The sequence below is a fragment of the Microplitis mediator genome, chromosome 10, assembly GCF_029852145.1.
Source record: "Microplitis mediator isolate UGA2020A chromosome 10, iyMicMedi2.1, whole genome shotgun sequence".
Classification (NCBI taxonomy): Eukaryota; Metazoa; Arthropoda; class Insecta; order Hymenoptera; family Braconidae; genus Microplitis; species Microplitis mediator.
The window spans coordinates 1114025-1129839 of NC_079978.1; the positions used below are offsets into that span (position 1 = coordinate 1114025).

Here is a 15815-nt window from a genome sequence, read left to right on the forward strand (position 1 = left end):
CCAGCGGAATCGCGAACCCTGCCGACACAACCCGAACAATTAATTTGTTTATTTTTAAAATAATTGTTCATAACAACTGATAATTTATTGTTTATGCAAAAAAAAAAAAAAATAGTCGCTGACATCTAGACAATTAAATTTCATTTTAAATTTAAGTATTAAAAATAAAATATATAATTACCAGTTAATTAATGACTAATACTTAAAAAATAAATAAACATAGTTTGGTATTTAAATTTTTATTGTTTATATTTATATATATAAGCATGTATATTACTATAATACATTATTTATCATTAATTAATATTAAATTAACATTTTTCCGCTGTACTTATAGTACAGTCAGTTGTTATATACAAGAAAAGTACTCAAACTTGTACAAAAAACAAGAAAAAAATAATGCTAATCAATCTGCTGATGTCATTAATCGTAAACCTGAATTGATATAAATTCGTTAATTATTAACCTGAATTGATGTAAATTAAAACAATGACTAGAATCTTTAAAAAAAAATTAATTTCAAAGATTTCTGTCAGTTAAAATTTCTAGTGACATAAAAAACATTATTCGTATTCCATATCATTGTACATGTACCATTTTAAATTAAATTTTTATTGTCTTAACTTTTAGTTCCTTTGACATCTTTTTCATAATAACCAATGGCCCGATGAACCACTGATTTTTCATCAGTATTTTTATTGCTCAACCCATCGGATTTATTATTATCATTATTATTGACAACAATTGTTGGCTCAACAGGTTTCAATTTATCTAAATTAACTTTTTGTTTTGGATTTTTGGCGATTTCCTCAACGACAGTTGTCAAATATTTTATTTGCTTTTCTTGCTGCTGTGAATTTTCATACAGAGCTTGAATATCTTCAGTAAATTTAATTATTTGCGCTTGTCTGTCGGCTTCTCTCTTGGTTTCTTTGGCGGTCTGTCGATTGTACTCGAAGACGAGTAACCCACCAGCAACAGTGAAGATGATAACTTCACCCATTAAATTAGCTCCCAGTTCAATCGCCATTTGTTCATTCAATTTAGCAACCTTTGATGGCTTACCGAGATTCATCACGTACATTTTAGCTTTCACCTCAGCCCAATGGTAAACTACAAACAATAAATAAATTATACTTTGGCAGACATGGTCATCAAGTGATAGATTATTTATCATGCATCTGTACTTTAATAATTACATTGAGCTGGTGGAATAATAAAATATGTTCTAAATACTGGATGACTCTTAGCTTGTTCCACTATAAGTTTTGCCAGGGGTTTACTTATTTGTTTTAAAAATAAAACTCCTAATTTAAATGCTGGAAAAACTCCTACTGCCATTTTTGCTCGTCTTCAATCGTTCGTTAGTGATATCAATGATTTATTATTATTATTATTCTGAAAACAAAATAATTATACATATATTTTGAAGGCATATGATTGTGCAAGACAGTCCTTGATTGGTTATATTTACATATATTATCCAACATTAATAATGTGTCATGAATTAAAATCATGAAAGAAAAAATGATCAAATAAAAGTTTAAAATATTTTGAACAAATAGTGAAATAAAAAATATGTATTAATATATTTTTATCTAATAAATATCAAATATAAATATGTTTTTTTACCTGCGGAATGTTTTATGACGACAAGTCAGTAAAAAAAATCATCAGTTGGCTTATCGGATCCTCGGTTTAAATAATTTTTTATTAAATGAATATAAACAAATATTTTTGTCTATCATAAAAGAAACAAAAATTTATTTAAAAAAAAAATTAATTGTTATTTCAGATCAAACTCCTGTTGAAAAAAATTACCCGTCAAATTATTAATGACCTCAAAGATGTCGTCGATTGAAAACGGCCTTTTGATTTCTGACTCGCATTTATTTATTTTAAAAAATAACAATTAAAATAAATTAAAAAAAAGTAATTTTGTAAATATAAATATTCGTATATTTAATTATTTACTCGTAAAAAATAAATGAATGAATAAAATAAAAAAGTATTATTTTAAAAAATAAAATTGGCGCGGTCAGGTTCGCGCTCGCGCTGCTTTACGTCAAAAAAATAAAACTCTAATTCAAAATGGCGGGCAAAGTGTTCTATCTATATTTAAATAAATAATCCCTGACCAATTGCGTGCGCCGTTTTAGTTTGTGCGTTTGTGAGGCGACCGGGTATCGTGTGTGCATCTGATCACACATAGAACGAATTAAATTAAATTTTTCTAGCCAATAGTTTACGTACCCATAGATACTAATATTTAAATAAAAAAATAAGTGAAAAAACCAGAGTTTTTAAATTTAAAAATATATCAAAGTGTACAGTTTACTGGAGTTAAATAAATTTTGAATAGATTGTTGGGTACATTGTCGACAGACACCGTGGGGTAGTTTGATGGTGTCTTGAAAAGGTGGATAGTTGTAAGTTGTATTATAAATAAATAAATAGATTAATAATCAGCGGTAGCGTAAACCAGCCCAGAAAGACTCGGGTCGATTTGATCCTGGTCGTAGTCAGTGATCGTGATCGTGATCATCGTCGTCGTTGTCGGTTGCTGCTGCCGCTGGTGCTCCCTCGGCCCTCATGTCGGCGGCGCTGTAGTGCGAAATTAAAATGGCGGTGTTCCGTTGAGCGAGGTCGGAGGCAAGCACTCAGACGCTCGTAGAACACACTACTGATAACTACGCGTGGACGTTATTTAATTCACCACGAGTCATCTTATTTTTAAAAAGATGCTCGCGGTAAACACGTGAACTTGTTTTTTAAAACAATAAACTTTTTAAGTTTATAAATTATAAATTATTTAAATAAATTATTCGTTAAATAATAGCGCGTGTGTTTAATAACAAAGAGAAGAAGTAGTAGTTGGAGGCGGCGAGTTTTATAGTTGTAGTAGTTGTAGTAGTAGTAGTAGTAGCAGCAGAGTAACCAGAGGAGTGTAATACCAAGTGCTTTTGGTTGTGCGCGGGCCGCAAGACAGCTACAGTGTTGTTATTAATAATAATACAATTGTTTATTTACAAAAGTAAAAATAAAAAAATAGTAAAGTTGGTTAAGTTAATCGGTAGTGTGGACAAGTGCTCGGACGACGGAATACCGTCGACGGGTGGTGGGCAATTGGTATTTGTAATACAATAAATGGAGTAGAGTATTTAGTGTTGTAAGTTGTAATAAATACATACAATACGCTGGCGGGTTATTTAATACGGCTGCACTCTCGATGTGGCTCAAACGACCACGATGGAGTGTGACACAGTAAAGTGTTGACTCTTACACTCATTAAACTTTATTTATTTTTCTCTCCTTCTTCTTGTATATTTTTTGCTAGAGAATACTCTCTGGGGACTCTCTTTCTTTGGTATTATCTCAGAGAATATACCTAGAGAACGGAGAATCTCTTTTTCTCCACGGCCTCGTGTTATTATTTATTTTCATTTTTTTTTATTTTTGTCTCCTTCTAACCTGGCGGTAGTCAAGTGGGCTCCGGCTACCAGGCGATACGTGTCACCGGGAAGAAGACGCGTGTAGACTTTAAACAAATACTCGTTGTTAAAGTTGGTGCTGCTGGAGAGTGTTAAAAGTGTGGTAATTATAATATATATAGCAGTAGTTGGTAAAATAAATAAAAAAACGAGGACGAAGACGAGAAGGAAGAAAAAGAAGAATAAGTATAAGGGCTGATACCCCATGCCAATGCCGGCGGAATACCACGAGAGCCACGGGAACCACGAGAGCGCAAATTTCGGGCTCGCGGCTGCCGCCGCACAGGACGCCAGCAACATGACGGCCAACATGTATCGGGTGGGAGGTAAAGTTCACCACTGTTTTTTTTTACTTTATTGTTATTTTATCTATTTACTGTATGTACACTTTTTTCTGTAATTATTGAGCACTAGACATCAAAGCGAGCAACTGGATCCTCGTGGACAAGGCCGGTGTATGATAAATATATATAAATATATCCATCAGGAAAGATACTAGCAATGGACAGTCGTCTCTCGTCTGTATGACTGGATACTCGGCGACTTTAATTAGCCACCGAGAAATTAATGTTTGCAAATGGCATCACGATGGCGTCCCCTGTCCCCATTCTTCCCCCTGACTGTTCCCCAGCTCTTACCTCTCCTCATCTGGATCTTCTCCCTGCGTCCCCCTTCTTGCCGTCCCGTACGTCTGCTCACACTCTTACTCTTACTCACTTACTCACTCACTCACTTGTATATTTATCTGTCTTTCTCTCTTTGAAACGTTCCCCCCCGTCTACTCCCTCGACTGTTCGTTTTTCCCCGGTCACCTCGCTCTCTCCCTCGTAGTATCGGGCCAACTCCACACACAACTTCCCGCGCTCCTCTCTTACCCCGGCAGGTCATACTAATTCTTCGACCGATATCCATACCCATGGATTCCACCGATCAACGACACTACTCTACAGTCTTTTACCACTTTCTCATTTTTCCCATACGTATAACACATCACTACACACATACACACATGTATACATTTATTTTACTCCAAACCGACTTTACCAAATATGTAATCCAAAGATACAGAAACTAAATCTTTTAACAATAACACTACACTCTACATTACTCTGGGTACTTTATGGTCATTAAATTCTCTAGGGTTTTATCTCCAATCCGTGAGGTCACTACCAATTTTATTAGAATCAACCTTAGACCCCGAGATGATTTGATATCGAGGTGTCTACGTCAAACTTTTAATATTTTTTTCTACTCTAAATTACTACCGCAACTAAAGAATTTAATTTATAATAATAACTATGCTGCCAACTCTTATCGCGGCTTCTTATAAACTTGGACACAATCGTCATTGTAATTACATCGCTAACATTGTTATCATTAACCTGACGATCAACTTTATTTTTTTTTTTTTATTAAGCTTTATAAATTATTATCCTCGGCAATGCTCGAGATGAATAGACAATTAAAATATTTTTTTTCGCGGCAAAATATTCCCAAGTATTTAAATGGAGGTGGATATTATGTATTTGCATAAGATTAAAAATTAAAAAAAAAAATATATAGATATATAAGTCATATGAGGTAAAGATGTATGTACATATAAGTATGATTGTTGAATGTACATAGCATAGCGTCGCACATCTTTGCATTTGCTCGGGGATATGCTCACAAAATGAACTAGCGAGAGCTTCTATTCAAGGATAGAATTTCTATGCCCATAAAATCTTGTACTCTCCCCTTGCAGACCTGTTTCCCCTTAACGTTATTTCTCTTATTCTTTGTCTCACTTTAATTCCCGCATTCTCGCCCTTGTCTCCTTACTTACGGTCTATACTCTACACTGGGTATTTTTGTGATCTCTGTGATACCTGAATCTCGAAAAAATATTATATACAGTAGATGCTGGAGAAAAATGAAAACAAAATTAATGAACTTTTAATTAAAAACTAAAATTAATTATGTACCGTTTCTTTTTGTTACAGACTATGTGTACTTTGAAACGTCATCGACGTCTCCTTATCAAATACGAAGGATAGAAGAATTAAATAAGGTAAGAGAAAGTTTGATGATAAAATGATATTTTTTTATTTTTACTCATTGAATAATGTAAATATTTAAGTAAAAGAGATAAATTTATTGACGTTGTAGTAAAACGTAGTAGGATTATTGATAATTGATAATAAAAATAATAATATTATTATACGATAATTAATAAGTTAATATTTGTTATTAATTTTAGACGGCCAGCGGTAATGTCGAAGCAAAGGTGATGTGCTTCTTCAGGCGGAGGGATTTACCTTCGACCTTGATTATGCTTGCAGACAAGCACCAGTGTGAGTAAACATTTATCTAACACCGTGTTGTTGTACACTCAACGTGTCACCTACATCTTGTTCGTGACGTTATCATACTAAACCCCAAATTATTTGTCAAGATGTCAATATTGTAAAATGGGAACATAAGCTCCCACACTATTACTCTAGTTACTATATCTATATATATACATATATATAGATGGTATGTGTATCATTAATCAAATACCGGACTTTTATATCCGGTATAATAATCAACAGTGACGACGACAGAATTTAAATTTCAATATTAATGTCTAGTTATCAAGATTTAGGGCCCGGTAATCTTAATAGTTTTTTTTTTTTTTTTTTTTTTTTTATTTAATTATGTAAATGAATTGATAAATTTTTTTTTGATTAACTATTTCAAGTACTCAAAATGGCGCCGACAAATTCTCACACAATCGAAAGATACGCGTGCATACAAATCTATCTATTCTGCCAGTCTTGCGCACAAAAATACCTAAATATATTTACCCCGGAAATTGAGCTCGCCTCTGAATTCAACTGTGGCGTCTCGTGTCTCGCATATAAAAACCAAAAAAAAACAGTCGCACTATTTTATTAGTTTTTTTTATATTATTTGTTTACTATACCGTGTATGTATATGGATATGTATGTATTTTATTTTAATATTTATTTTCGAACCGAGTCTTGGATCCATGTCCTTACTGACTGAACTAACGATATAGAGCAAAAAAAGTAAAGCTCTTAGCTTCTTCACCGCTGCTGCGGCAGTAGCAACTGGCGAAGAGTAACAGTCATGAGAAGGGGGAAAAAAAGTATTGAAAAATATATGAAACAAAACGTAATACAAAAAAAAAAAAAATATAAAAGAAAAAAGGTATCGCTCAGTTACGCGACCGGTGTGTGTTCACACAGCGTGTAACCACCACCGGGACTTGGCGATACTCTTCACGCGTAAACGCGTGTATGTATATATGTATATGTACATATATACCGTGGGCGTCTTTTGCTCAAGTTTAAATTCTCTATTGAATAAATAAACAACTAAAAGTACTAGATATAAATAAATAAATGATACACACATCCACAATAAAGAGTAAGAATAAGAAAAAAAGATAAAACCAACTATGCACATGTATAAAATAGAATAGTAAAAACTAAAAAAAAAAAGATTAAAATAAATAAATAAATAAAAAGTTGAGAAAGAGAAACGAGTCTGCAATATAAAAGCACTCTCTTTCCTCTTTCTCTCTAGCTGCAACGGGAAAGATAATGAGACGCGAGGATTCGGGGGTGGGATCGTATAATAAGTAAAGTTAGGGGGGTGGGATGTGGGTGGAAAGCGGAAAGGGGGTTGTATCGATCTGCTTGGGGTGGGAAAGAGGGTGGTACACTCTCTCTCACCCAACTCCCAGTCTCCCTTTTCAGCCCACCTTCTCGCCCTCTTCACCCATCACCACCCACCGAGTTTCCAACCTTCCACCCTTTCTCCTGCTCCTCTACCGCCACCTCATCCTCCCCCTTTTACTCTGTCTCTCTCATTTTTCCCTCTTGCTCTTCGTCCTTCGCTTCAGCCTCTGCCTCTGGTTCTACCACCACCACCACCATCAGCAGCACCACCACCTCCTCCTCCTCCTCCTCTTGCTCCTGCTCTTGCTCCTGCTCCTCTCATTCCTCCCCAACTAAATGAATGACTGACGCAGGGGCTGCACGCGTGTGTGTCACACGTATACGTACTTGTAGCGCACAAACTTGCTCACTGAGCGAGAGAGCGTACACCAAGACACAAACGCGGCCGAATCGTTTCATGTATACGCTCCCGATACGACCGGCCAGGAGACTCGTACGTACAAGTATATATATAGTATTTATACATATATCTATATATATGTTCGGGTAGATACCGAAGGGTGGTTTAGAGGGTGACCACCCAGTGGGAGAGAGTTCCAAGGGGTCCCCGCACTAGCCATCTTCATTTTAAGCATTTGCTTTGCCTCATCCTCTTTCTCTATCACCTCATCCTCCTCTTCCTCCACTTCCTCATCTGCCCTCTGACCATCCGAGCTCCCTTTTTCCCCTTTCCTCTTGGACTCCCTCAGCTCGGGTGCTGTACTATCCTATCCTGAACTAGCTGCCCGGTTTCGCTGGTGCTCTCACGATATTTTCTCGCAATTGGAGTAAAGGTCCGTTTCGTCCCTTCGGCGTACCAACCGTACCTACATACATACATACAGGCATATTATACATGTAATAATACTTTTCCATCAAATCAAACTCTCAATCTCAAAACACATACACACATCTGTACGTGAGTAAAACTAAAGTCATGTAACAAATTAGTTTCACACACTTTTGGGACTCCGTGATCAATTTCACTGTAACAGCAAAGGATACTTGATGTTGATTGGAATGCCAGGGAAAACAAGTTTAAGAGAGTATGCTTGTATATATAAGAGAAGAGCACGACAAATGCGAATGAGAAAGAGAGACAGGATATACATACATATATATAGATATAGGGTGTAGGGTGTAGAGAAGTAATAGAAGGTGGTAGAAGAAAAGGGTGGTGTAGAGAGAGGCTCTATTGTTTTGGAGAATCGACCGGCGTCTCGATGTCCAAAGCCGTTGGCGACGTTATTTTCCTCTGCTCTCGCAACCGGACGCCATTTCGACTATTTTCAGAGTCCCACCGAATTCTCTGCTTTATTTTATTATTACTATTATCGTACAAATATATATCTATATCTATGCATCTCTCTCTTTCTGTATATACATATACATTTATAAATGTATATTGCTTTTCTCTAATATTGTCTTTGTAGACACTCGTGGAATTAAACGACAGTTGAATTTTATTATTATCATTGTTAACTTTTTGGAATAATTAATACCTATGTCTGGTTTTAATATGTCATTCACCTTATATTATATTTCTACTATCTTATCCCAAAATAAAGTAATTTAATTATTTATTTATGAAATTATCGCGCGATCTATTATGTATTTTATTTTATTTGCTACGAATTATTTATCATTTTTTTTTTTCTTCACCACACTCGGTTATTATTAAATTGAACGTGTTATTATAAATTATTTATTTAAATAGAAATAATTTAAATGATAAAATAACCGTGGCGTCAGGTTTTTATGTTTGTTCTGTAATTTTAAAAAAAATTACAGTGGCAAGCGTGGAGCAGCAGAGGTCTGAATCCCCTGCGAGCACGCAGAGTCAAAAACTTGAGAATCCAGATCTAACTAAGGAAATGACTAGTAAAGATAGTGGAATTGGACATAAAGTGATGAACAAAGGTCCTGGTAAAGGTGGATGGCTTAAAGCACCACTTTCTGAGGCACATGAGCCTCATGGTGAGTGATCAGAAATTGATCAGCAATTGATCAGAACCTCCGATCATGCTCTTGCTCTTGTTCTTGTCATAGGAATTATTATTTATGTTTATGGCGAATCTCTTTTATTTTATCGCTTCGTTTTATTTTACTTTATCAATTTATATGTTTTTTTTTGTTATTTCTTGGTGGTAATAATTATTTTGATTCACCGATTCGCCCATTAATTTCAGTAGTTAAAACGCTGGTTGTTTCAGTAATTTATTTATTTATTTATATACATAAAACTATATATTAATAGAGACACCAATGATGATGTCAGGCTACTGAACAAGCAGTAAGATTTTTTAAAAATCTTTGTAATCTTGGTGAATGTCATTAGTTTTGATTCATTTTCACTGTAAGGCCAAAGAAACAACAATTTTTCGGCTGAAAGCTTGATCATCTGCCTTTGAGTTCACTGCCAGAAGACTTGCCTATCCGTACATTTTTTTTTTTTATTTCTGTCTCATTTCAATTCAAAAACTACAGAATGTTTGCTTTTGTACATGTATCGCATCATTTTTTTAAAATTGATCCGATACATTTACTTTTGTTCTGACATCCTATAGCTTTTTTTTCATCATTCATCTAATCATCTCATTCACTTACTTTACAATCTAACTGCGCTAAAAGATGATTCTTTAGTAATCTGAGGTGTCTCTCATTAAATAAAAATTATTTTTTTATGTATAGAAAATTGTATTATTTTTTTTTCTTTTTTCTTGTTAGTTAATTAAAAAGTATATTTGCTCGTATATTTTCGTTGTGTAGTTACCGCTGTCTCGTTATTATTACAATTATTATTTATTTTTTAATAACGCATTTCGTTAATTAGTTTCGTTAAAAACAAAAAAAAAATCGTCTCATTGCGGCGCATGAAATTATAACGCAATGATAATGTAAATTAGCTGTTGTTATATTTTTTTTTTAAGTATTCTATTATATATAGAATTAGATATATATATTTATATTTATTATTAAATGTAGTGTAATATATTTCAGCACCGTTGTAATCAAAAATCAATATCACGCATGTCTATAGTGCACGTACTGTATCAATTAAAAGAAAAAAAAAAAAATAATTAAATAAAATCAGTATATAGTTAATAGAAAAAAGAGTAGATGTATATATTCGTATATATGTATATAATATATTTAGAAAAAATAAAAAAAATGTTTATTGTTAAATACAGGGATGGAGGAAGGCGTTGCCAGTGCAGGCGGCGTTGCCGAATTAAGTACAAAGCAACGTCACCAAATGAAACACCGGGAGCTGTTTCTATCGCGGCAAGTCGAAACGATGCCCGCCACCCACATCAGAGGGAAGTGCTGCGTGACACTACTCAACGAGACTGAGTCCCTTCTGAGCTATCTCAACAAAGAGGATTCATTCTTCTACTGTTTAGTATTTGACCCAGCTCAGCGTACCTTACTAGCCGATAAAGGTGCTTACTCATTATTTATAGATCCCTTTTATTTGTAAAAACAATCTTAAGGGCATTCTCAGACAGTGCCCCCCACTTTTTAAAAATATGCAATAACTTTCAACTGTCATAACCGTATTAAAATTTTATTACTTAATTAAAAAAAAATTAAAACGTTAATTGAAAAAAGGACAACGTAGTCGTGATTTTGTTGAGATATAGAATTTAAAAAAAATTACTTACAATTGATATAAATTGGGAGTTAAACGAAATTTGTTGAATAAATTTTAGCCAACAAAGTTTAAAAATTCGAATTATAAAATTGACATGACGATTTTACTGAAATTTATTTAACGAATTTTGCTTAACTCCTAATTGATATCAAGTGTAAATAATTTTTTTTTTTAATCTATACATCGGCGAAATTACGACTACGTTGTCCTTTTTTCAATTAATGCTTTAATTTTTTTTTAATTAATTGATAAAAATTGGATACGCTTATGACAGTTGAAAATCATTGAAAATTTTTAAAAAGTGGGGGGCACTGTCTAAGAATGGCCTTAACACACTGTCATTACCATTGATTTTTATTCAGGTGAAAGAATGTCTATTGATTGATAATCGATTTTTTTTAGGTGAAATAAGAGTTGGAAGTAGATATCAGGCCGATTCAATAGCACCCGTAGTGTTAACGCAAGCAGAAAAAGAAGCGGATCCACGAAGACTGCAAGATTTGGAGACTCTGGTGTGGACACCCCGACACTCGTTGACGGATCGTCAGATAGACCAATTTCTTGTGGTCAGTAGATCCGTGGGAACATTTGCCCGAGCACTTGATTGCTCTTCCTCTGTAAAACAACCGTCGTTACATATGTCTGCGGCTGCTGCCTCCCGAGACATTACCCTCGTAAGTACAATGAACTTGTATTATTATTATAATTGTTATTATAAAAATAACTATATGGAATAGATGATAATAATAATGATGTGTCTTTTTGTAACAGTTCCACGCGATGGACACACTACATCGACACAACTACGACATTGCTAAAGCAATGTCGTCCTTAGTGCCCAGTACCGGTCCTGTTTTGTGTAGAGATGAAATGGAAGAATGGAGTGCGTCCGAGGCAAATTTATTTGAAGAGGCGCTTGATAAATATGGAAAAGATTTTTCAGATATACGCCAAGATTTTCTGCCATGGAAGACTCTTAAAAATGTTATTGAATACTACTACATGTGGAAAACGACTGATCGCTATGTCCAGCAAAAAAGAGTTAAAGCTGTTGAGGCTGAAAGTAAATTGAAACAAGTTTATATACCAAACTACAACAAAACACCGGCAAGTACGCCTACGGGGACGACTATTTTACCTCTGGGTAATAGCAATAGTAGTAATGGGAAGAGTGTTAGTGTGCTAAATGGTAGTAGTAATGGTAATATCACTGGTGACAACAGTGGGATTTTGATGATGGGAGTTGGCGGTAAACCTTGTGAAAGCTGTCAAGGTACTCAAAGTTCACAGTGGTACGCATGGGGACCTTCACACATGCAGTGCCGACTGTGTCAATCTTGTTGGTCATATTGGAAAAAATATGGTGGATTAAAGGTACGTAAATAATATTAATTATTATTATTAATAATTATTTATAAAACGAACAATTTTGTTTAGGTCCCATCACGCATTGACGACTCCGACTCGGATAGAAAACGAAGCAACGCGGGTTCAGATGAAGAAAGCAAAGGAATAAGCGGTGCTCACCGACCTCACCGATGTAGCATCCCTGCATGTGGTAAAGAATTCAAACTTAAAGCCCACCTAAGCCGTCATTATGCTAGTGCACATGGTGTTGATTTACGTGGGAGCGGTGCCATAGGTATTGGCGGTGGTAGCGGATCACCAAGACCAGTGATGAAGACACGCTCGGCGTTTTACCTCCGTACATCGGCATTAGCGCGTGCAGCGCGACGCCTTTGCGCCTCACAATTGCGCACTCGTCACGCTGCGCGTGCTCCACATCAGCCGGTAAATGCCGCTCCATTGCGACACCTCTGTGCGTCACCGCAGCTTGCCACTAAGAGTCCCGCTGAATTGAAACTGTTGGCACGCGCTGTGAGACCACGACCACGTCCGCGTGTCACTGACATTGCCACGAGACTGGGTGACCATCCGGTACCACGACAACCCGGCGATTGGGATTGGCTTATACTCACCGCACCCGCACAACGTAAACAACCTGACCGTGTTTCGTTCCCAAGACCACCCAAAGCACCTGGTGTGTATTCAATTCTTTAACTTGGTTCTCTCAATCAGCATTTTACTCTACATAACTTGTCACAAACAGAGAGAAAGACCTAGACAAATCCACATAAATAGATAACTAGAGCTTAAGCATTATTGATGATAATTCAACAAGGTCTTATCAAGATAACTCTAATAAATTTACAGTTGATTAAAACATAATTATTTGACTTGATATTTAAATATTTGTACACACCTCGACATACCTAGATATATGTTTATTGATAAATGTAGTCAGTTTGATGTTGTTTGAGGTCAGAATTAAATAATTAACTATATTTAAAATATATTTTATTCAGATGGTAGCCTTCTGTATGAAAGAGTACCAAATAAACCAGAAGTTGACAGACTTCCGCCCACGCCACCTCAACCTCAGCCACCAATCCAGCCACAACAAACTATTTTAAAACGCAGCAGGCCAGCATTCGAAGAAATAAACGGTTCAGATGGTAAGTATCGTCACAATTATGTATATTTAAATCACAGTTACGTATTTCCATATTGAATGTGATCTCTGTTTATTGGCTTCTACTCGGATGTCGACTGGGATGAAGGTAAAATCTTAAATGAAGCCATTTTAAATTACTCATATCTCAATTATTTTTTATTTACTATCATTATTACCAAGTATTATTGTTATTATTATTGTAATTATTTATTTTACAGGTATTGCCCTGAATGCAGGGCTACCAGGTGCTCCACCTCCAGCGAAACGTGCGCATAATACGCAACAGTTACATCCGAAACATGTACTGGAGCACAACACACCGCCGACAATTGTACCCTTGGCACCTCCACTAAATGGACGGGCCATGCATCCGCACACTTTTCCTCACGGCGTCGCTCTGTCCAGGAGTAACGCGCGCAAACAAGTCATGACATGGTCAGATGCACCCGATGACGTCTACTTCAGGGCAACAGATCTTGCGAAGTAAGAGAAATAAACTTGTCATTATTTTTTTTTTCTCTTGTGTCTTATACTTGTAATTAATAATTTTGTATGTTATTATTTAATTAACAGGAGGCAAAGGAGATCATTGTCTTCAGTGGAGTTACGGCGAGCTGCACGCAAGCCATGGCGCAAATTGTCGGTTCCAGTTTTTCCCCAAAGGGCGCCTACGACGCGCAATGACGATTCTCGTATGGTCGTTATACTTGACTGAATAAAATAAAAATAAAAGTAAAAATAATAAAAACAGACGAGGGAAATATAATATATATATACATATATATATAAATATAAATATTATAAATATACTATAAAAACTTTTTTTTACAACCGGGCTATCCACGTATCAGTCAATCGATGATAATTAGGATCAGGTCATAAGTTTTTAACAAAACTGAACTAAAGTTTAAACAAATAAATAAATGTAATACTTGAGAAATAACTAGCCGGTGATTGTTGCCGATACGAATCTCAAAGATAAAAGATAATTAAAAAATTTAAGAAAACAAAAAAAAATGAATTTGAGAGTGATATTCGCGATAATCGTCGTGGGCTGTGGGATGGATCTATTTGTGTGTGAGTGTGTGTGATGTCGTGGTTCGACGGGGATTTTTTCAAGTGAATATTTTATAAATAACGATAAAAATAAAAAAAAAAATAAAAACAATTGTGGTTAAGAGAGAATAATTAAAATATTAAACGTAATAACGATTAAAAATTAATGAAATCGTAAACATTTTGACTTATAAATGATAATGAAAATAAAATAAAGCAATTGATTATGAAGATATGAAAAAATAATAGTAATAAAACTGTCGAAATGTCTCAAATATGATAATTTTGTCTACTGTAATTATAATTGTACGTTGCACTGATACTGCACATCACGTTTTATCGTGTTAAGGTGAATTAAAAGTAAAGCAGGAGACAATTGCGATATTAAAAATATTAAAATTATATGAATTAATGTTAAAGTTAAATATGATTAACAAATCGAGTCATTCACCATGAAAATGAAAATCATGATTTTTTATCGGTATTAATTAATTAATTAATTATTGTTGTTATTAATCATAATTATTATTATTATTATAATTATTATTATTAATATTAATAAAATGTACATATTAAAAAAAATAATAATAATAACAAACAAAAGTAAAAATGGATGAAGTGGAAAAAAATTAAAAAATAAAATGGAAAAAAAAAGTTTTTAATCAAGTAACGATTGTGTACACAAAAATTAAGTACATGCATAAATAATAATTACACTGATTGCTAATTTAAAATAAATCGGTGGATAAGAGCACGATGTTTTCTTTTTTTTTAATGATTTGATGGATTTATTAATTGAAGAAAAAATAAAAACAAATCGCACTGGTGTGTACGCTCTTGCAGTCACATTTTAAGTGTTACTATTATTAATTAATTGATTGATTAATTAATTAATTAATTAATTAATGTGAGTGATGATACGAATGCATGATTTATTAAAAGTACATGAGAGATAAAGTTAATTATGATTAAATAATTAGTACGTAAGTAAATGAATAAATAGAATTAAAATAAAATAAATTTGAATAAGTCAACAATTACAATGTACGAAATTCATCACTGTGCGGAAGATAGAGCGAGAGAGAGAACAAGAGAGAAAGAAAGCGAGAGAGATATGAGAATGCTCATTTTGTGAATATTTTTATTAAATTTTCAATTTTGGTGACTTCCGTCGTAACCATAATAAATAAACATACGCATCGCTCTGAATGTATTTCATTCATCCCTTTTTAAATTTATAGATAATTCCCATCCAACTGTGTAAAATTATTATTATTATAAATGACGATGATGAAGATGTAAATTCTAAATAGTTTTTAATTTTTTTGTGTCCACCTATATTATTATTTTGCATGAAAATATTTTTTTTTTTAATTATTTAATGTATTTTA

General features: G+C 34.2%; 2 protein-coding genes and 1 non-coding gene across 6 annotated transcripts; 2 read left to right on the plus strand and 1 right to left on the minus strand.

The window, feature by feature from the left end:
- Nucleotides 1–229: 229 nt before the first annotated feature.
- On the minus strand, nucleotides 230–1962 carry LOC130675280 (putative OPA3-like protein CG13603). Of its 2 annotated transcripts, XM_057480833.1 has the most exons (4): nucleotides 1822–1962; nucleotides 1633–1741; nucleotides 1200–1398; nucleotides 230–1113 (listed from the first exon to the last, which is right to left on the minus strand). In XM_057480833.1, exons 3-4 carry the CDS (start codon nucleotides 1339–1341, stop codon nucleotides 620–622), a joined length of 636 nt encoding a protein of 211 aa, XP_057336816.1. In that variant the 5' UTR covers nucleotides 1342–1398; nucleotides 1633–1741; nucleotides 1822–1962; the 3' UTR covers nucleotides 230–619. The 2 variants fall into 2 exon arrangements, with proteins under 2 accessions (XP_057336816.1, XP_057336815.1); XM_057480832.1 differs by having other exon boundaries at nucleotides 1633–1861.
- Nucleotides 1963–2144: 182 nt separating this feature from the next.
- On the plus strand, nucleotides 2145–15727 carry LOC130675278 (metastasis-associated protein MTA3). Of its 3 annotated transcripts, none has more exons than XM_057480831.1 (12): nucleotides 2145–3817; nucleotides 5474–5541; nucleotides 5731–5824; nucleotides 8990–9175; nucleotides 10390–10641; nucleotides 11256–11527; nucleotides 11625–12227; nucleotides 12291–12411; nucleotides 13220–13367; nucleotides 13443–13474; nucleotides 13587–13851; nucleotides 13942–15727. In XM_057480831.1, the coding sequence occupies exons 1-12, from the start codon at nucleotides 3697–3699 to the stop codon at nucleotides 14081–14083; spliced, it is 2304 nt and encodes a 767-aa protein (XP_057336814.1). In that variant the 5' UTR covers nucleotides 2145–3696; the 3' UTR covers nucleotides 14084–15727. The 3 variants fall into 3 exon arrangements, with proteins under 3 accessions (XP_057336814.1, XP_057336812.1, XP_057336813.1); XM_057480829.1 differs by having other exon boundaries at nucleotides 2146–3817; nucleotides 12291–12894; XM_057480830.1 differs by lacking the exon at nucleotides 8990–9175 and having other exon boundaries at nucleotides 2146–3817; nucleotides 12291–12894.
- Nucleotides 9505–9657, plus strand: LOC130676809 (small nucleolar RNA U85). Its single transcript, XR_008991492.1, has one exon. It is a non-coding gene; the product is annotated as a small nucleolar RNA U85 (small nucleolar RNA).
- Nucleotides 15728–15815: the final 88 nt, after the last annotated feature.